This window comes from Lepidochelys olivacea (genome assembly GCF_965140295.1).
Source record: "Lepidochelys olivacea isolate rLepOli2 genome assembly, chromosome: 10".
NCBI lineage: Eukaryota > Metazoa > Chordata > Testudines > Cheloniidae > Lepidochelys > Lepidochelys olivacea.
The window spans coordinates 50,341,450-50,363,658 of NC_140420.1; the positions used below are offsets into that span (position 1 = coordinate 50,341,450).

General features: G+C 35.5%; 1 protein-coding gene across 4 annotated transcripts in view; it reads left to right on the top strand.

The window, feature by feature from the left end:
* SCAPER (S-phase cyclin A associated protein in the ER) overlaps positions 1-21,135 on the top strand; it is a 348,781-nt gene extending 327,646 nt beyond the window's left edge. For 3 of the 4 annotated variants that reach the window (XM_084641327.1, XM_084641329.1, XM_084641330.1), the window contains 3 exons: positions 15,789-15,980; positions 18,892-18,943; positions 20,683-21,135. In XM_084641327.1, the coding sequence (XP_084497453.1) occupies positions 15,789-15,980; positions 18,892-18,943; positions 20,683-20,789 (351 nt within the window). In that variant the 3' untranslated portion in view covers positions 20,790-21,135. The remainder of the gene's footprint in view (positions 1-15,788; positions 15,981-18,891; positions 18,944-20,682) is intronic. The other variant, XM_084641328.1, reaches the window with a different exon arrangement.
* Positions 21,136-22,209: the final 1,074 nt, after the last annotated feature.

Consider the following 22,209-nt stretch of genomic DNA (forward strand, 5'->3'; position numbering starts at 1 on the left):
ACTTTTTGAGACTCATTGTCTGCCGTCGTTAAATAATTATTGCCTGACCCCCAATATTTTTTTGCAACTGTGAAAATTTTAATTGGTAGATATAGGAAAAAAGGCTTAAAAATAAACATTCATATAAAACAATCAAATCCTGCCAAGTCTAATTATAAAATATAAGTTAAAAATAATGTCATCTAGGTGAGTACTATGAAAAGTCTTGCTACTCTGTGACTAAACTTAGTTACTGGTAGATGATAATTTACCTTTCATGGCAGAAGAGTGTATTTTCTTATTTTCAGCTTAAAGTTTTCTTTCTGCCATCTCAATAATATAACATACAGAGCAGTGTTTCTGAACTGTTACTGGTTGGTGACCCCTTGTTTGAACTCAAACGTTTTCACAACCACATTACATTTACTATAAAAGTACAAGTCAAAAATGTCTCCCTTATAACAATGATAATGCTGTATAATTTATTTGTGTGTGTTTTGAGAGGTTGACGGAGAATACTTGACCTTGAAGGGTAAGGGTCTGAGGGGAGTGGGAGAGCAAGATTTTCTTTGCTTTAGATTGTGATAAAATTTTCAGTGCTTTGCCACCCACCTGATTGTCTTCTATGACCCTCTGGGGGTTGTGGCCCACTGGTTGGGAAACAACTGCCTCTAGAGAATCTCTCCAAGTGTGATGGAAGAACTCTCTTCCAATAATCAGATTTAATTCTTGAAGACCAAGATTCTGATTCTCCTCTGACTTACGCTAATTTAAGTCAAGAGTAACTCCATTCTAGTCAATTGAGTTCGACCAGTGTAAATGAGAGAAGACTCAAACTGTGAATGTCAACTTTTTATTAGAATTTGAATATTGTATCATCCTTTGGTCCAGATTTATCTTAAATATTTATTAGGTACCTGTAAGATCTCATTTCCAAGGGATTCTTTAAGGTACAGATTTCTCCTAATCATCATTCAACATAGTTGAGGCCTACATTGATATATTACCTGTATGTGTCCTTGTAGCAATGGGAACTGGTAGAGTTTTAGACCTTTCTTATCACTTACTTTGTATAGGTGTAAATTACTACACAAGATCATGGTGAATCAGGGCCATTGAGTAGACAGGAGCTATCCAGTCCTCCTACAGTCTTGAAGGACCTTCCCTTTAACAAAGAAAATGGAACCTGAGGTCATGTAACCCATCCCAAATTCAGCAATATGTCATTAATTCAGATACAGTACCCAAATTAAGTTGCAGAAAAGGGCATGCTTCAAAGATCCTCTAATGTCCATCAAGCCAGTGTGCAAACACTTGACAATACAGAGTAGGTAGTAGGATATAGAATGGACATAAATAGCCACATTTTCAGGCACATAATTGGTATTTTAGTGAAAGCTGTTGGAGTGTTGTTTTTCAACTGACCAAGCATCCACATTTGGATTTTTTTAAATGAGATCCAGTTCCTTACCTGCAGCATACTACATCTGAACTACTAGTAATGACTACCAGTACAGAATTTCCCATCCACACAAACCAATTCAACACATATTTGAAAGAATCAGTGGCTACATGCTATATGTGAGTCAAACTATTTAACCCAAACCCCACAATCTGTAGTGTTCAGACACCACCAAATTATCAAGTTAATAGAGACAGAAGGAATTGCAAAACATAGTTTTATTTAAAAAAAGATCAGTAGTCATTCTAAACATTAATGTGCCTTTCCGTGAGCTACAAATTTTTAAAAATCCTCAATCATTTTGAGATGTTAAATATATCTATAATTACATAGAATAACACCTTGAGCAAATAGGGAAGTTTAATATGTAAGTCCTGCTCAAATATAAAGGTTTTTCGGGAGCCCTTTTGCACCTAAGTTCCAATAGTCTTAGACAAAACTGGAGACCAGTGGCAAACATATAGGTGCAATATGTATAAAGACAAAATTCTTGTTAATCAATTTTGAGGTAATCAGGTAGGTCAGAGAGTTGGAGGAAGAGTAGTAGATTTTATCTAAATTTGATGATGACCTCTTCAAAGATAATGTAGAACTAAAGATAAAAGAGGTAATATGTCAGTCATTTCAATTTTTTCTTTCAAATATATGGATTTGAGACATTGCACATTGATCCTTATTATTTGATGCCACAGTATACGTGTATTTCTGTAGATAAGTTTGATTTGTAGCATGTCCGAATTTGTTTCTGATAACTTTCTCATCTGATTAACAGTTACAGTGTGTTGGCCTGTGGGTTAGTGCTGTATAAATTGAAGTTGATTGGGTTAAGAAACTGAGGCCCCAATTCAGGAAGATACTTTAAGCACATGAGTAGTTGAGACTTCTCACATGCTTAAAGTTAGGCATGTGCTTCTGTAAGTTGCTGAATCAGTGGCTGGTTATCCAGTTGTACACACCTCAGTCAGGTGAAAATAACTTGCAAAGGACCATATTCATCTATTGCTATTACGAATTTACAAGTCTCTGAATGAACCAGCTCAAACCTTTAAACCTCTTTTCAGCTTTGACCACAGAGTTAAATGTGAACAAATACTGGAGTAAAAGATTATGTTGTGAATGAGACACAGGAAGTATGCATTTATTTAAAGAGTAATAAATAAACTTTGAAATGACTAAGATAACTCAGCATGAATGTTGAATAATGATTATGAACCCTAATTAGGATCTGCTCATATTGAACATTCATCCGAGAAGTATAAGCAGAAGAAAAAATTTGAAGGGGAATCTGTTTCACCTGAGAAAGCACTAAATCAGCACATTCAAAAAGATTAGAAAATTTTTGTGTGATATTCTTTATGTTTAAGCAGAAATGTCATATTACTGTTTTGGAGCTCACAAAAAAAGAAGAGAAAATATGAACACACTGTATGGGAGTAGATAAGTTCAGGCCAGAAAATAGTTCACATTAACCTTCCCGGTAGTTTCACTACTTTTCTCATAGCACCCACACAAGACCTTCGAGAGTAGCTCTGCTTCAAAATAGACTACATTGATCCAGGCACATGCTAACCTTACATCCAAAGAGCCTCAAGGCATCCTTGAATTTTTTCCATTGAGAATATTGCAAACTCCTACCTTTTTATGCTGTAATGGAGTTAATCTTTTCCAATATCTGTTACTTCTATATGTTGTACTCATACCTGAATTTCATCTGTTTTAGTTCTTCATCTGTTATAAGAAAAAAATATTAAAGCAACTACTTACATAACTTTTAATAAATCTTTTAGGCTAACACATTTTTGCCTATGTATTAAAATTTTAAATTAGGAACATATTGAACCTATATGTTCAGCTAGATTTCTTGTTTGCATCAGGTTTGATAAATACATTTACATATTTAAATATGCTTCTAAATTTATAACTATCCTTTGTAGTAAGTGATAGAAATATTTGGGATTATTATTGTGTTTGGCCAAATTCTCCCATCAGTTATATACCCATGCTAGACCAAAAACCCTAAAGCTATCCCAAAAAGGAAAATGCTAGCAATGTGGTCATAGCAAAACTAATATTATTTCTGAGCTCTTGTGTTCTCTAATTACCATTCTTTTTGGAAGCATACATTTTTATTTTAAGAAACTAAACATTTCAGATAAACAAAATGATCATTTTTAACCTTGTGAATACATTCTGAATACTGTTTTCAATATAGAAATAGTACTCTGATCCATGATAAATGTTAGAGAAAAATTTACAACATTTGTTTAGAGGTTAGAGCGTTGCCAATGGTGGAGTTAGCAAAACAGGGGGGAAATAGCTTGACCTTAAAACAGAAGAAGAGCCTGAGTGGTGACATATTCTGCTGATTAAATGCTAGCAGCATGGGATTTGTTTATATAGGCGCAAAGAAATAATGCAGATCTAACTTTGAAGAGAAACTGAACTACTAATATAAAGACTTATTTCTTATACAAAGTTGTAAATAACCTGACATAAAACCCAAGCATTTAACCGTTTGATGGAGTACTGTGAAACTAGAAAGAATAGCTGCAGTGTATTTAAGTTCCTGTTTAGTAAAATTATTAACTCCTTTATACAGATTAAAATTTGACATTTATATAAATGATAAATAAATAGGAAATAGTAATAGTCTCCATATTCACAATGTAATAGTAAAGGTCCAGTGTTTTATAATGGACATGTTCAGGACTGGAACAGCACTCACATAAGATTCTGAAAATGGCAAGTGGTGCCCTTTTAGATCCATTAGCTTTTTAGCCTGAGCTCCTGCTAAGAGAGTTGCATCTGAACAGGGAATAAATTGTGGCAGAAGAACACACTCAAGTAGAAGAGAACGTTTTGATGCTTCATTTCACATGGAGTGAAATTTTGTTGAGAAAGATATATTTCTGGAGAGTTAGTTCCATGTCACAAGAATAAGTAATGCATTTTATACAAAATATCTATGGAATATACTGTAACATCAGCACATTTTTCTCCCATCAAGCTAAAAAAAAGCTGTACCCTCAGTCAGTTTAAAAGCTGGGTGTAAAAGCTTTCCAAACCACTGCTTAGACTTCTGCATTAGACCGTTCTTTTATGTTCCCTTCTTATTTCCTTATGTTACAGTAATTCTGTCAAACTTTTCATCTGCTCAGTGAGGGTTATAAAAGAAGGAGCCAAGTGTGAATTTCCTAGCCATTTTTTACTTACACCAGGACAAAATTCAGTCAGAATATGTAAGGAAGGGGGATATTTTCTCCCCCACACACACAATTCAAAAAGGGATGAACCAAGTTTCCTCAAACATTCTTAAGTAAGTTATCTTGGGACTAAAATAATCATAAAAGATTTCAGGCCAAAAGGAGTTTGCTCGGGGGAAGTTATGAGCAACTGAAAAGGTTATAAGGAAAGGGGAGTTGGAATGAAAACTGGAACAGAACCTCAACTATGGGATTTGCTGCAGGAAATGCCCAAGTACACAAACACATTTTGCAATACCTTGAGCATATTCTCCCAGCTTGTTTAAGATGTAGCCATTTCTTCACCAAGCCCCCCAAATCAAACAGAAGTAATAACAAGAAAGTACATTTTCATGTTTTAGGTTAATCCATTATCACGGCCCCCTGTGCATTATACAGTATCCAAGTGACATTGGTCTGATTGCATCTCCAAAGACTAGCTCTGTTAAAATGCCAAAACACTGTATTTTAGGGACCTGGAATAATGGATTATCATTGTAGATATTACATACCAAGATGAATGGGATTTTGTGTATGTGGCATAGAAGATAGGAAATTTTATTTATCTCACAGTGAGGATACCCTGTCGTCTCGTACTAAAGTACCCCTCCAGGGGTGAGGACCCCAATTATTAGGAAGAGACAGGTAATAGTAATGGGGGATTCAGTTATTAGAAATATAGATAGATTTGTGATGACCAGGAGAACCGCATAGTGAATTGTCTGCCAGGTGTGAAAGTTGTAGACCTCTAGATAAACTTATGTGCAGTATTGGGGAGAAGCCGGTAGTCATGGTACATGTAGGTACCAATGACATAGGGAAAGGCAGGAAAGAGGTTCTGGAGGCCACATTTAGGCTGCTAGGTAAGAGATTAAGGTCCAGGACCTCTGTGGTAGCATTCTCTGAAATGCTTCCAGTTCCATGTGCAGAGCCAGTTAGGCAGAACTGCATGGTCTCAATGCGTGGATGAGACAAGGGTGTTGGGAGGAGGGGTTTAGGTGTATTAGTAACTGGGGAACCTTTGGGGAAAGAAGACTATACAGGAAGAATGGGCTCCACGCACACCAAAACAGAACCAGATTTCTGGCATGTAAATTTAAAAAGGTTGTAAAGAAGTTTTTAAACTAAGGGCTGGGGGAAAGCCAACACAGGTGCAGAGGAGCACATGATGTTCATATGAGACATCCCTTAGAGCAGGTTTTATTAAAAGGGATACTATATATCCTGGCAAAGAGGAAAGGATAGAAGTTGATAAAGTACAGCTAGGTACTGAGGAGAATCAGTCAAATGTAGAAGAGTCCCATTCAATTACATGATATGAAAGCAGAGAACTAAATGTTGACAAATTTTATAAGTACCTGTATACAAATGCTGGAAGTCTAAATACTAAGATGAGTGGACTTGAGTGCTAGGTATTAAATGAGGATATTCATATAATAGGCATCACAGAAACTTGGCAGAATGATGATAATCAATGACACAGTAATACCAGGGTACCAAATATATTGGGATTACAGGGTGAGTTGTGCTGGTGTGGGAGTGGGGTTATATGTGAAAGAAAGCATAGAGTCAAATATAGTAAAAATCTTAAATGAATCAAATTACCCTAAAATCACTGTGGATAGAAATTCCTGGCTTGAATAATAGGCATATAACAGTAGATTTATACTACCGACCACCTGACCAGAATAGTAATGGTGATTGTGAAATGCTCAGGTTGATGGGAGAGGCTACAAAAACAGAAAACCCAATAATAACAGGAAATTTCAACTATTCTCTTACTGACTGAGAACATGTCATCTTAGAACAGGATGCAGAGATAAAATTTCTAGACACTATTAATGACTGCTTTTGGATCATCTAGTCCTGGAACTCACAGGGAGAGAGGCAATTTTTTATTTAATCCTAAATGGAGCACAGGATCTAGTCCAAGAGGTGAATATAGCTGAACCATTCAGTAATAGCGACCATATTGTAATTGAATTTAACATGCTTGTAGCGGGGAAAATATGGCATTTAACTTCAAAAAGCGGAAATATACAAAAATGAAGCCAGCTAAATGGAAATTAAAAGAATGAAATGCCTGCAAGCTGCATTGAAACTATTTAAAAACACCATAATAGGGGCAAACCCCAAATCAATAAAAAAATAAAATAGAACAGTAAGAGGACCAAAAAAATGCCACCTGGTTAAACAACGGAGTAAAGGAGGCAGTAAAAGGCAAAAAAGACATTCTTTAAAAATTGGAAGTCAAATCCTACTGAGGAAAATAGAAAGGTGGATAAACTCTGGCAAGTCAAGTGTAAAAGTATAAAATTAGCCAGGCCAAAAAAGAATTTGAAGAGAAACTTGCTACAGATGCAAAAGCTAACAGAAACAGTTTTTTTAAGGTTTCAGAGTAACAGCCGTGTTAGTCTGTATTCGCAAAAAGAAAAGGAGTACTTGTGGCACCTTAGAGACTAACCAATTTATTTGAGCATGAGCTTTCGTGAGCTACAGCTCACTTCATCGGAGTAAGTAATCGGAAACAGGAAGCCTGCCAAACAGCTGGGGCCACTGCACAATCAAGGTGCAAAAAAAGCACTGAAGGAAGATAAGGCCATTGCAGAAAAGCTAAATGAATTATTTGCATCTGTCTTCACTGCAGAAGATGTGAGGGAGATTCCCACACCTGAGCCATTCTTTTTAGTTGACAAATCTGAAGAACTGTCCCAGATAGAGGAAGTTTTGGAACAAATTGATAAATTAAACAGTAATAAGACACCAGAACCAGGTGGTATTTACCCAAAAGTTCTGAGGAGACGCAGATGTGAAATTGCATAACTACTAACTGTGGTATGTACCTATCGCTTAAATCAGCTTGTGTACCAGATGACTGGAGGATAGCTAATGTAATGCCAATTTTTAAAAAGAGTTCCAGAGGCAGCCCTGTCAATTACAGGCTGGTAAGACTAACTTCTGTCCAGGCAAATTGGTCCAAACTATAGTAAAGAACAGAATTATCAGACACGTAGAGAAACACAGTATGTTGGGGAAGAGTCAGTGTGGTTTTTGTAAAGGGAAATCATGCTTCACCTATCTATCAGATTTCTCTGAGCATGTCAACAAGCATTTGGACAAGGGAGATCCAGGCGATATAATGTACTTGGACTTTCAGAAAGCTTTTGACAAGGCCCCACAACTGGGGCTCTTAAACGAAGTAAGCTGTCATAGGATAAGAGGGAAGGTTCTCTCATAGATCGTAACTTTAGAAGACAAAAAACAACAGGTAGGAATAAATCTTCAGTTTTCACAATGAAGAGAGGTAAATAGTAGGGTTCCTGAAGGATCTGTACTGGCATCTGTGCTGTTCAACATATTCATAAATCATCTGGAAAACTGGGTGAACAGTGGGGTGGCAAAGTTCTGTAGACAATAATAAATTACTCAAGATAGTTAAGTCCAAAGTTGATGCAAAGAGTTACAAAGGGACCTCACAAAAGTGGATGATTGGACAACAAACTGGCAGATGAAATTCAATGTTGATAAGTGCAAAGTAATGCACATTGAAAAACATAATCCTAAGTATCCATGCAAAATGATGGGATCTAAATTAACTGTTACCAATCAAGAAAGAGATCTTGGAGTCAACATGGATAATTCTCTGAAAACATCTGCTTCGTGTGCAGCTACAGTCAAAACAACTAACAGAATGTTAGGAATCATTATGAGATAATAAGACAGAAAATATCATGATGCCACTATATAATTCCATGGTACACCCACACCTTTAATACTGTGTGACGTTCTGGTCACCCCATCTTAAAAAGATAGAATAGAATTGGAAAAGGTATAGAAAAGGGGGAAAAAAATTATTAGGGGGATGAAACAGCTTCCACATGAGAATAAAAAGACTGGGAATGTTCATTTAAGAAGAAAGATGCCTAAAGGGGGGAGAGATGATACCAGTCTATAAAATCATGAATGGAGTGGAAAGTGAATGGGGCAGTGTAATTTACCCTTTCTCATAACACAAGAATTAGGGGTCACCCAAATTAATAACGAGCAGGTTTAAAACAAACACAAGGAAGTAGTTCTTCACACAATACACAGTCAACCTGTGGAATTTGTATAACTGGGTTCAAAAAATCATTAGGTAAGTTCTTGGAGCATAGATCCATCGATGGCTATTAGCCAAGGTGGTCAGGGACACAACCCCACGCTCTGGGTATCCCTATACCTCTGACTTTCAGAAGCTAGGGCTTGGTGACAGGGAATGTATCACTCAATAATTGCACTGTTCTGTTCATTCCCTCTGGAACTAGCCACTGCTGGAAGACAGGCTATTGTACTAGATGGACCATTGGTCTGAGCCAGTATGACCGTTCTTATGTTCTTATGAGTTCCTTTGATAGATAGGGACACAACTTGACTAATTAAAATCAAATGCTTTGGGGAGTTGTTCCTTTGACTAGTCTTTAAAGCTCATTTGCTCTCTGACTATGAAGGAGGACAGCATATTGTCAGGTTTCTACCACATAGTTTTTAACATAAAGCATAGTGACCAATTTTTTTTTAACAGAAGAACAAATAATTCAACATGAGTTAATATTTTTTAATTAATACTCAAACGTTTTGGGACAGCGACAGTTTATTTTTTTATGTTTTGTAGAGCTCCAAACATACAGACAGTGCTCAGCAAATAATAATTAACAATGAGATTTGTACTACTGAGAATGACTTGCAAAAGACGATGTATTTTATTGAGAACTTGACTTGTTTGAATCTGTTCAGTACTTTCTTTCACATTTTGTTTTGCCTTTGTGTACACATTAAAAGTTGCCACTGCCTCTAATCAGACAATTAATTAGCCTCTTTAAAAGATAATTCCAATGTTTTTGTCTTGGATATGGGCCAGAAAAACTGACATGAATGATACCTTTCCAAAACTGAAAATGTCTGTGTAAGACACAGAAACCAAACCTAAATCCATCACAAGGAGTAAACTAAATATTCCTTTAAAAATCAGCTCTTCTACTCTACAGTAATCCAAGATTCAACTTCTACAGTATACAAGGGCCAGAAAAGAGTGTGATTGAGACTGCATTGTCCTTTTGTTACTTGTAATAATTTTTTTTACAGTACTTAGTGTGTGAGCTTGGAGACACTAAAAACCAATCTGTGATCTTAACTGAAGTTAAGCTTCTTTAAATCTGTTTAAAAGTTTCTGGCAAAATTTTAAATTAAATTAGTCATCGTTGTCATTCTCTCTCTCTCTCTCTTTTTTTTTTCCTCCCCCAACTCTAGACAAACATAAAATATGTGCTATTACCATTTGGAAATAAGAATTTTGGATTGTCACCAAAGATCCTTGTTGTTAGGTTAAAAAATGTAAATCCTCTCAAAACAATTGATTAAGTTACTGGTACTTTAAGATGTTAATTTAATAGTATGCATTGATATTTAAAACTTCAGATGATATTGTAGACTTTATCTAGTACATAAATCACTATCTTGAACTCAAAGTTGCTAATGTCAAGTCTTTGTTCTCCCAGTATTTACATACATTCATTCTGCAGATTTGTAGCTTTGACTGCAAAGTTTTAGTTTGTTTAATGAGAAATATATTTGTCAGTCATGGAATATTTATGCCTCTTGGCCACTTATTTGTAATTGTATGGCTGTTAAGATTAGAGGATCCTTTTCACAGCTTTTGTTATAAAATTAAAATACCACTTCAGGAGATTTATCTTCTACTTTGAGATATAACTGTTAGTCTACTCCACTCAAAAGAGCTGAATCCCTTTTGTTATGAAGATGTCATAATACTGCTTTGACATGCGTTCCTCTGGCTTCAATTTCATAGATATGTGCATAGTAGTAATTTTATTTTGTGTGATCAAAAAGAATATAGAGACTGATTAAACCAAACATTATGTGATTGGGCAGTTGGCCAAAATAGGGAGCCTCATCTTGTTATAGCTTCTCTGTGTAAAGGTTCCCCATAGATCCACACATGGATATGTTCCTGCCCATTCTAACAAGTAGGTCAACTGCCCCTTCAGGACTGTGTCTGGGCTCTTTGTGCGCTCCAAAATCCATACAGAAAAGGAAAATAGCTTTGGGCTACTTATGCACCAGTCCCATCCACAGTCCTGGGGAAAGTCCACTCAGGGGCTATTAGAGCCTTATGGTTATTAACTTCTGAGCAGAGCCCTTTCTGCACATGGGACTTTCCTTTAAGAGGTAGAGGGTGCCAAGCGTTGGGAAGGGAAGCCCTGTTGGCACTCCTGTCTCAACAGAGATCTAAGACAGAGCTGCAGAGTCCAGGAAGTGGTGTGGATGACCTTACTCTCCACCAGTACCCCAGATCTCTGGGCCAAACCACTGCCAGTTCTGTGAAAGGGAAAAGCCTCTCTCTCAGCAGAGGAATTAGGAGGAAATGTTGTGAGGGCAGCCTTGTGTTTTCTTTGCTGCCATTCCATCCCACAGGGAGGGGGCAATTACAATTTTTTTTCCAATTCCTTGATTTGATTATCCTTCCCTAATATTTAGAATGCTGTGTAGCATATCACTGTCACATGTCTTTCACTTTTAGAATATATCCAGCTGTGAAAGGCGGAGACTTCTAGACCGGTTTTAACTATTACATACCTAGGAACATTTATGTTTGGCATTCTAATTATCTATATTGTACAACAAGCTATTAAGTAATATCTTATATTTGTATAGTAAATATTATCCTGAATGAACTGTTGGCAGAGGCATGCTATTTTATAAAGATCAGGTGTTCCTTGTGGCCACTGGATTCTTGTGAATGAACTGGTTGTGTGTCAGTAGACCTCCTTGCATGTCTTTCTCAGCACAGTATTTGGAAATGCATCTTGTTTAACTAGATAGTTCTTGGTGTAACACTGCATTTCAGACACTGCACTGTTTCATAGTGATCTACTGCATATGTTAATTTTCTCTTTACCCTCTTAGGTCATATTTAACATGTAATCAGGATAAAATAACAAGGCTGGCATTAAAGGTAGATGGCATAGGCTGCCATCTAGAGGCGTCAGAATTGTGCTCTCCCGAAAGGTCAGCTTCACAAACACCAGTTCAGGATCAGGATGGCTCTTCACTGTTGCACAGCGCTTGCAAAGTGCAGCCAGGGCCCAGGAAGTGCAGAATTCACCAGTAAGTGAGGGAGGGATGCCTGACACTAGGTTACTGGAGACACTGGATGCTGTTGGGACAGGAAGGAAGCTGAAAGGTCAGTTGGTGGGATAGTGAGGGACAGTCACAAGTAGGCACCTCCCAAAGGCCTTCCTAACTGCCAAACTCATACATGACCCCTTCTTCCAATGAAAAGCATAGATCAGATCAGACACACCCTCCTAGGTACCAAATTCCCTCACACACTAGTGACAAGTATTCTCAATTTAACCCTCGTCTAGCTGCCAGACCTCTTGCCTCCCCAGCCTCTGGAGACAATAGCAAGAAAGGTGTCCCTTGCCTTTTAAAGGTTTTCCATTTTTAAAAGTGTGGTCACCCTACACAGCCTGCTCAACAGGAGAGGAAATAGGAAGTGGTCATCACATCAGCCTTCTGCCTAGAACTCACAGAGAACTCTAGCACCAGTTTGCTCTTGGGAAGGTTGCAAATTCAGGCAGAGACCAAACATGAAAAATGTCAGTCTTCAAAGTGAATGTTTCGGAAAGTTAAGAATAAGTGAAAAAAGGATGTTAAAATGGAAACTATTTTTCAGCCTTATGTATGTAGCAGGCAAAACTGGTGCACCTGCTGTAATACCAAAGATTTGATACAGATATTAATGAAAACATCTCACAAGGACCTGTAAAGAATATTATGACAATACATATGCATAAGAAATAATTCATATATTTTGTGCCATTTTTAAGTTGCGTTCTCAGTAAGTTCTAAGTTTCATTTTATATGACAATGTTATCTTCAACTCTACAAGATGGAAGATAGCGCCTAATTTTAACAACATTTAACTTTTGAGTGGACTGTGCCATTGGCCCCAATTCAGCAAACCATTTAAATATCTTCTTAAAGTTAAGGGCATGAGTAAGTCCTTTCCTACACAGGAAAACAGTTAAATATGTGCTTAATGTCAAGCATGAGAGTCCCATACGGGGGCCTTTAGCTCTAACATGTAGCTGAGAACTCCTCACTAGTGTGCATTGAGCTTCACATTACGAGTTTTAGCTGTGTTATTTTACTTGTAGACAAACAAAAATGCAATATAAAAACCTTTAAATAGTTACTTCATCACTGTTTTCTCTTCCTTGGTAGCTGCATACATTGTGAGTGTGGTTCAGCCAGTGTATGTAAGCAATAGTTGTCCATCTCTTTACCAGGTTATTTTCCTAATTATTTATGTATTGGGCCAAAATACAACTTGAGGTAAGCAGCTGCATCTCCCATGGCAGTTCTCTGGGACAAGTCCAACAGTGAAGTAAGCAGTAGAGCTTTATGATTTTTTTAAATTTCAACAAAAAATTGCAAAATATTATTTTTACTAGTTCTAATAAGAAGTGCTGTAAATTACACACTGGCTTAAGTTGGCCAAAAATGGGTATAAAAGTAATGTCGCTTTTACTGATTTGATATTTAGGCCTCAGTTCAGGAAAGTATTTAAGCAGATGCTTAGCTTCAGGTATGTGCTTAAATCCATAGGATTTAAGCACATGCTTTAGTGCTTTGCTGAATAGAAATGGCCTGCTGAATTGTGGATTTTAGTAAATGTGACAAGTGTATGCTCAGCAAGCTGGAGGAGGAGTGGCAGGAAAAGCAAGTTACAGGAGAATTACCGGTTCAGATCGACAATGAAAAAATAAGCACTTTTCTTTACCGAATTGTGGGAAGAGGGAATTCTAGCTCAGGTTACAGCCTCTTATTACATCACTACTCTGATCGTACAAAAGAGAGGCAAGTGAGGATCTGATATTACTATTTTAAAAAAAGAGAGAAAGAAATTAACTTTAATGTTGAAACTCTACTTAACCGTCATAAAGGAGAGTAAAAGGGAAGTTTTGATTTGTTTTCTTTACTGTTCAGTGTTATAGATCAGATGCTGAATTTTATTTACTGCATTCACTGAACGAAGAAGCTGTACTTTTGTTGTTCTTTTTCAATAAGTGGTTAATTCTTTTGTTGGTTTCTTCAGAGTACATACTCCCGGTTGTATCAGTTTTATCAGCCACGTTGGATACAATGAACTAAAATCATTAAATTGATTCCATATGTGATAAATGCCAGACTTAAAATAATCAGTGCCTCTAGTAGATTAGCTCAATGCATTTATTTGTGATGCCTACATAGTAACCCAGCCTTAAAACTGAAAAGAAAAAGATGTTTAAATATTAATTCTATGAATGCAGTAGCTATATGTGGAGCTACTTTGGAAAGAGGTTGCTAACTATCCGTACATTCTTTAAATAGCTAGTTAGAATTGGCATTGTAGGATGAGAAATGAAGTCCCCTGGAAGTCACTTTTCCTGCCCATTTGTCACGTACAATAGCCATTAACAGGAAGCCAAAGAGTTCTGTCATCCGTGAGTCAGAATTGTATCAGTTGCGGTTATTCCAGCCTATGGTGGAATTTTTGAATTAATTACTCTTATAGCAGTAGAGTTTAAAAGAGAAGAATACGGAGTTACATTAAAAATATTGAAATAGCTAGTTGAAAACCGTAATTATACATTCAAAAGTGGTGATCATTTGCTTACAGAATTTGTAGCTGATAAAATATAGATTCATCCTGGTGCTTTATTGATAATGCATATAATGTTTTTCTTGAGAGAGCAATGTCTGAATGCATGCTAAATTGTCACATATTTGGTTGGGTTTTTTAAACTTCCTCCTGGATTTAAGAGAATTAAGGCATTCCTATCAGTATTCTCTGAAGGGTTTTCAATGTCTTTTTGGCTATTGAACTAAAAAATGTGAACTATTACTTTGTTGATCTTGTTCTTAAACCAAACTGCATTATCAACTGAGAGTGTGTTCTTAACGTATTGTTAAAAGTGCTTTGAAAACTTGTAAATCCCTGTAATTTATGTTCCTGTGGTCTCCACTGCTTCTTTCTGTCCTTCTGGTTTTAATTTGAACGCAGTCCTGTCTGGGTGTGTACCTGTAAAATTGTGTTTTTCCAAGTACAATTTACAGTCATGACCTTAAGTTTTACAGTGTTCCTAACCTTATAGGAGCTTCCTCCTATACTGAAAAGCCAACTTTGGGTCAAGCAGCTCTTTCGTATTATAATTGTCTCATCAAGGTTACTTGGAACAGATCTGATTTTGACATTTTTTAGTTTATCATCAAGACTTTGTAGGACTAGTGAGTAAATTAGGATGGTTCCCCTGCAAGATACCGTTAATGGCATTGCTTTTTTTCTTAAGATGTACACAGTTGTAAACCTAGCCTGCTTCATGACAACAGTTCCATTTATCTAAACAATTCTCCTTTTAGAGTCAATGGCACTGATAGAAACTGAGATAAGAAGTACAGATGGGAGGATCTTTCTGAGTCTATACTTGCTGAAATTCATTGCTGTGCAATTTACAATCACCTTTTCTTTTCAGAGCCTGGGTGAATGTGTAGCAGACATCTATGATGAAACATAGTCTTTTATAATTGCTAGAGAGAATTCTAGTAAAGGATGAACGTGCATCATAAGGGTTATTTCATTACTGGTGATCTTTTTATTATTTTCAAAAATCATGCTTATTATATTTTAAAAGTGTGTGTTTGTAAATTATTGTAGTCTCTTTGTGGTATTTCTTTGTCTCTCTTACAGCACCATTAAATGGTGTATAGTAGACTTCAAATAACTGTTTTTATTTGCTTAGTTGTTGTTTTTTAATTATGCAAGAAAAGGATGCTTTATAGTCAAATATTCCTTACATTCTTGTGCTGCTATGGAAATAATACTGTATTATAGAAATGATTTTGATTAAATCCTCTGAAGCTTTTCTTTTAGCATTCACTAAACATTTTCTTCTCAACCATGTTCTTTTAGTTACTATAGTTTCCAAACTCCTGCCAGTTAATGTAAAAGTAAGAGCAGACAGCACAAGTGTTCTAATGTTATGTTACTCTTGTATTTTCAGGTAATTGTACAATCTGGCCGTCACCCCACGGTGCTGCAGAAACTATGCCAGTTGCCTTTCCAGTATTTCAGTGACCCTCGTCTAATCAAAGTGCTCTTTCCTACGCTAATAGCTGCTTGTTACAATAACCCTCAGAACAAGATCATTCTGGAGCAGGAGATGAGTTGTGTTTTACTTGCCACATTCATTCAGGTAGATATTCCAGTGATGTACAATTACACACAATCTGACTACAATACTTTGGTCTTTTCTGTGCATATGAAATTAATTCACTTTAGATAGTACAAATAAATAACATTTAAACACTTTGACATCTTCCAATTATTTTTCAAACCACAGATTATTTCTGTACTTGAGGCTTCTTATAGTACTAAAAGCTTTCTAAGTAGTTGGGTTCTCACTGTCACATGTGGGACTCTATTTTCATTAAAGTGACTGGACATGCTGGTGAAATGTGCACTAGTTGCAGCTATTACTAGACAGTTTTTAAAATGCTGATTTTTAAGGAAGATACTTTACTGTACACGTGTTGTTTGTTTTCTATAATGCATCTACTTACAGATAGATACACAACTACATGCTGTGTACAACAGATTAGCAGAGAGAATTTAACAATCCTTTGTGCATGCGTGTGTATGTATATGTGTATATATATACACACACGCACGCACACACACAAATAAAAATACCAGAATATATATTATGGTTCTGATCTTGCAGTCTTTACATGTGTAAACCATTGAGTTAATTGAGACTACTCTCATGAACAAGGGTTTGCAGGATTGTACTCTCTTTCTGTAAACTGATGTTCTGTGCTTTATTCATCAGATTATGAAAAATATACATATGAAAAAGATTTATTAACTATTTTCAAATTAAAAAGTACATGCAGCTTAACTAAATATTCTGATTTTTTAATCTAAAAACTTATTTTGATATTGATTGAACAGATTGAATTCTGTAGCAGTCAAGTGAAAGTTATAATTGTTGATAAAGCAATATTATTTGTAGCTGATGATGTATGACCAATTGAATGGAGAAAATTAAGTTGTTGGGTTTTTTTCAAAAGCTTTCCAAATTTTCCAAATCTGGACTGGATATATTTTGGGAAGAGTACATAAAAGCTAAAAAATTATTAAAAAGTCTTCAGATGACATCAAGCTTTTCAGTGTACTGTAACTTTATATTTTCATCATTTTGAATACTCAGAATTTTTGCATAATTGTTACAAAGAACACTAGAATTTAACACTTAAAAAATTGTTCCTCTTGTAACCAACTCATTTTGTATGCATATAAAAATATAATTCATTTTTTATTTTTTTAAAGTATTAAAATATGCTTATATGAAATCTCTAGTTGCCTTTTACAAAGCTTAAGAAACACAAGTTCAACATCACACACAAACTGCAGTTTCCTCACCAGAAAGGGGGGGGGGAAATAACTCCAGACACTAATCTGATCTTCATAATTAAAGTTATTTACCTAGCTTTTCTCACTGTAAAAGTGAGACTGGCATTGGTGATGGTTTCTGATCAAGAAACCACAGCATAAATAAAATTACAAAGGTTATCTTTACTGTATTAAATATTAATTCAGGTGCTATTTATCCTGATTTGCAGTTCATAGGAATATTTGAAGTCAAATGCCAACGGCACATTGATTTCTTACAGGTTTTTAGAAGATGTTTTGACATCAAAATTAAAAATCTAATGGCAGATCCTCAGCTGGTACAAATTGTCACAGCTCTATTGACTTCAGTGGAGCTATGACAGTTTATACCAGAGAATCTGGCCCAAAATGTTTAAAGCATATGATAAGTACTGTAAGAGTCAAGGAATTTTCAGATATCAATAAGGAAATAAGAGATTTACATTTGTATTTATGTGTCAACTTACTCTCACCAGGAGACAGACTCTGCAGTCCTTACTCGGTAAATCTACCATTTGCTTTAATGGGAGTTTTATCTGAGTTCGGACTTTAGGATCTGCCCACCTCATGAGAGAACGGGATCCTTTGTGCTAGAAAATGCAAAAAGAAATTCTTCTGGTTATTTGAATATTTGACAACATATACAAATATATATCGTGAAAAATATATCATTAAAATATAGTTGTTTTTTAGAAATGTGTACAAGGCTAACTCAGAAGAGGAAAATGATTCAATCAGACTTTACAGTTATACATTTAACATCACCCCAGAAACAGAATTCTTTCCACACTCTACATCATCCTAGTTATTTTTGTTGTTTCTAAATCTGGATGCAGTGTGTTAAAATAGATCAAAATATTATTTAACTGAATATACATAATTTGATAAGCCATTGCTCTTATATCAGATAATATATCAGCATGAACCAAAAATATCAGCTATGTTAGACAGATACTTAAATGAAGGGCCTAATCCTGAAAGCCTTCACTCCTGACGTGAGTAATCCTACTGGCTACTTATGGGTATGAGACTGCTTCCATTGAAATCAATGGCAAAGTTCAGACTTCATTGGGTGTGAGATTGAGCCCTACGTAAGCAAAAGACTACAAACAGGGCACATGGTATGCAGGATTGGGCACCTAGATTTTATTATGATATATTGCTATTGTACAATCTAGAGTTAATTAAATCTGTGACAAAACTCCCATTGATTTCTATGAGATCAGGATCAGTCTCTAGGTAGAGATAATAAACATTAGTAATATGTGAGTGACAACTGAAGAAATCTTTAAGCATATATTATACAAAGTAGAAAATATAAATCTGACAAGGCTTCTGTTTTAAAGAAATGCAGCAGTAGCTAGAGTTTTGTTAAAGTTAAAAATCATATAATGATAAGAGGTGGTTCTAATTTCATAAGAAGGCATTCTGCTTGCACAAAATAGAGGCATTTTTCTGGAAAGTGTTGTTAAAATCAACTGCATATAATATGATTTAAATTTGAATAGAATTTTGTTATTTCTTTATAACAAACAGATCTAAGTTTATTCGTTCACAGGTTTCATTAGAAGAATTTTATTTTCTTGTAACTATGAAAAATTAAATCTCATATCTTTTTTACTTCTTCATATAGTAGATCTGAAAACTAAATAACATTTGTTTTATTTTTATAGGATTTCACACAGAGTTCAGGCCAAACAGATAACCAGTCTTCTCAACAAAGGGGTATGTCTCCAGTGAAATTTACCAAATTAGCGATTACATAACAAAAATATGGATGATCTTGCATTTTACTGGAATTAGCTCATGGTATCTACCCTCACAATAAAAAAAAATGCAGTAAACAACAAAATGACATCACAGATTTAGGGACACTCTATTAGCTTTACTTATTTACATGACTTGTAACTTGTAGTTTTACTGCTTATAGCATCAGAAGTTCAGAATGTAGATATTGTTAAATGCAGTGTGATGTGTTAGTGTATCCTGCAAACACTTACACATATGCATACATTTACTCACATTAGTAGCTCTCTATTCGGGGATTTTAAGTCACTGGAACCACATGAACATTTTGATGCACCCCAATAGCCCCCCAGACAATGGCCGGAAACGATGAGTAAAATATTCTCCTGTGATTTTCTGCATAAGCACTCTATCCGTTTGTAAAAGGTTACTGCATTTTTTTTCCTGTTCTTATAAATACCTTTGGAATGTGGGACATGATTAACCACTGCAAGCTAAAATTTTGAAAGACGTTCATCTGAGATAGCCATTGCCTAGTAGACTGGCTTGAGATTCAGATGTGTTGGTGACTCAGGAGCTCGTTTTGGGTTCTCCATATTCAGCATACAGTACAGTGGACCCTTTTATAGTCTTTTTTTTATTTCAGCCACCAAGAAGTGATTCACAATGATAACCAGTTAGCACATCGCAGTACATTTAACAGGATACTGTTAGGCAGTCTAGGTGCAAAATTAAGGCTTTGAGTTTTTAAAAAATGTTTACAAAATCAAATATTTTAGCAGTTTCATGATACTTTTTAATATCAATTAAAACATTTTTGGTTTGATTTGAAACAAACACTTTGTTGCAGTGTTTGTAACACAGACATTACAGCATTGTGTTTATGCATGAGAACCTGCAAGTGAAACAAACTAAAAATCAAAGAGAAAATGAACTATTTTATTTTCATTGTCCAAACTGAATGAAAGGCAAAATACATGGCGACAGGTGAGTTTGATTTCCAGACTAATTCCAATTATAACAGTCTACGGTATGATTAACAACATAATCAGGATTATTTTTTTAAGTATATCATTTTAAACTTCAAAGATAATGTCCCATTAAATAAACAAGGTTGGACTTTTATTCTACTTGATTCAATATAAAAAGCAAGTTCCATTGTATCATGAAGCTGAATTATGATCATTTACAGTACTTGAAGAGTCTGATCTTACAAACCTTTACTTTCATGAGTAGTCCCATTGACTTCACTGGCAAGTACTTATGAAAGGAGTACTAAAAGTTTGCAAGATAGAGCCCTAAGTTCCTGATCTTGCTATGAGCTTCCTGTGGGCAGATCTCTTCACCTTCATGGAACCCCATTAAAATAATTGGCAGCCAGTGACAAATTAGGGCAACCTCAAAGTTGCCTGACTGGTCCCAAAACACAGGGAGCACAAAGGTGCCTAAAGCCCAGTTAATGTCTGGAGCAGAGCTTAGCTGGAACAGAGAGACTGACACAGGAAGTCTTTTGCCATTACTTCACTGAGGTAGGATAGCTCCCTTCACCAAAAAATAATGCATCTATAGTGGCGTAGAACTGTTTTTCTGTGTTTTAAGGACTTTGTTTATAGGAGGTAAAAGAGGCAAATCAAGTTGAATTGCCCATGGTTTTTTTATTCTTGTTTTATTACCATATTAAGAGAGAATAGTTTGATAATTTTATGTTTTCTCTTTAGCAGAAAAATTCTTCACTTCCCAAGATTATCTTGAGCTGTCTAACAGATTCCCTTGCCAGGCCTGGGAAGAAGCACGACAGTTCTTCTTGAAAAAAGAGAAAAAATAAGTGTTTCGTTTTGTTTCGATTTTTAAAACATCTAATATGTTAATGTTAAGCAATTTGTGCTAACTACATACTTTAAGAAACTGTTTTGGAAACTTCTAGATACTCTAAATACTTATGTTGTAGATATATATAATTTGCACTATTTATGTCTTAAGTACTGTAGATACTTTAACGCTCTGTTTTTTAATTTTGAAAATTGTTTATTTCATTTACATACTATGTCATGGTTTTGGTAGGTTCTACCCTATGATGTGTACTTCTTGCACTGTAAAACTGCTGAAATTAGGTTACAAATAGAGAAAATGTTATCTTCTATGTATCTTGTAATAAAATAACTTATTCTGTTTGTAGTGTGACTTATTCAAATTACTACAGACGACACAATCTCATAAATAGAAGTCTTGAGGCATCTTTTGAATTAATCAAAATTTTAATGAATTTATCCTGATTTGACTCAATTTAGAGTTCATTTAGACTTTTCTTGGTTTTTTAGAATAAGATCATTTGTAATAAACTTTTTAAGCCCACACAGTTTTAAAGTTTGAATAAGACTTTCATCATAATTGTTAAAAAATTGTGATGCACCTTGGTACTGTTAATGGTGAGTTTCCATAAAGCTATGTCAAGCAATATTAGACCACAATGACAGAGCTTCTGTTGAAAAGATTATTTTATTTTGCTTGTTTAGCTAGGCTAAAATTATTTCTCAAAAATATGACAGTCTGTGGTGATTCAGATGACTACTTTCCCCTAGTGAATCGTAACACTTACCAGGCACACACAAACATGAGACAAAAAGAAAAATATGGATATTATAAACTTATTCAGAACACGCATTAAAAAGGGTGTAACATAAATCCCACCATGTTGTTGTAAGCAAATAAAAAATTGTATTGTAGAATGTTTAAAGACTGTTATATATTGTATAAAATCAGACCCCAGGCCTACAAACTGATATGAGAACACTGAGGTGAGCATCTTGAAGAATAGTGTTACACAGCTCCCCACCGTACTCAGGAAGAGTTTTAGTTGTGGATTTTGCAGGGTCCCATTCCTTTCCCTATTTTTTTTCCTTTCTTTCCCCATTTTTCCTCAATGTCAAGATTTGTGCATGTAAAGACAGTTGTTCCCTCTAAACTAGCCAGCCACCGTCAAGTCAGTGTGTTTAACATCACAATTTACAGTCACAGCAGAGATTCTGATGGCGCATGCCTCGGTGATAACATGAAGGATGGTGCAAAGGAAGGAAGACTCTGATTAGAAAGAAGACAATGTAGAAAATAATCTGAAAAATCAAAATTGTTGCCATAGAAAATATACAAAACACTGTCAGTATGATAAAGCCCTGTGCACATTTACCATGCTGCATACATAATAATCAAATGTTAAAATATATCATTGCAACACTTCACTAATCCAA